We start from the raw sequence: 590 nt of genomic DNA, 5'->3' as shown, positions 1-590 counted from the left end.
ACCAGGCTGCGGGGCGGGAACCAGCAATGCCAATGATGAGCAAGGGCCCCCCCAACTCCAGCTGCCACCAGCCTACCCTCCCTCTGAACTCTGAGCATGCCGGGGGAAACCCAGCCCAGCTAAACATCCCCGTGGGCTGGAGTCAGTGCGGAGGGCAGGGTCCTCCTGCTCTCCTGGGGTGGCCGGCAGCAGAGGTGGGCACAGCGCTGCAGCCGAGGCTGGGGCCCTACCTGGCAGAGCAGGGGGGTGTACTGGCCGGCGTGGGCCTGCAGAAGCACCCCGTCTGGCTGGCGCGTCCGAAACGCCAGCCCCAGGTACCATGGCACCGAGATCTTCATGTCTGTCTTGAAGTCCCAAGTCAGGACACTGTTGCCCTGGAAATAGTGGGCATGGTGCATGGCTGGAAAGGAAAGTGGAGGTGAGGAGAAGGGATAGGCACTACGCAGGGAGCACTAGATGCAGGGACAACAGGGCTAGTTCATCTCACACAGACCCCTTACCCTGCTTCCACAGCAAACCCAGCACAGCCTTCCCCGTAGCCACCCTGCCGACGCCCAGCAGACACCGCTCACTCAGGGTGGCGGCAGTCC

At 63.9% G+C, this 590-nt stretch overlaps 1 protein-coding gene across 1 annotated transcript in view; it reads right to left on the bottom strand.

Moving 5' to 3' along the window:
- Positions 1-590, bottom strand: part of LOC104462604 (cadherin EGF LAG seven-pass G-type receptor 3-like) — a gene marked incomplete at its 5' end in the record, with an annotated part of 18,321 nt that overhangs the window by 15,120 nt on the left and 2,611 nt on the right. The window contains one exon of the mRNA XM_010074602.1: positions 231-400. Coding sequence (XP_010072904.1) covers positions 231-400 — 170 coding nt within the window. The remainder of the gene's footprint in view (positions 1-230; positions 401-590) is intronic.

Source organism: Pterocles gutturalis, unplaced genomic scaffold, assembly GCF_000699245.1.
Source record: "Pterocles gutturalis isolate BGI_N339 unplaced genomic scaffold, ASM69924v1 scaffold28387, whole genome shotgun sequence".
NCBI classification, from domain to species: Eukaryota; Metazoa; Chordata; class Aves; order Pterocliformes; family Pteroclidae; genus Pterocles; species Pterocles gutturalis.
This window is presented reverse-complemented; position numbering and strand designations above follow the sequence as displayed.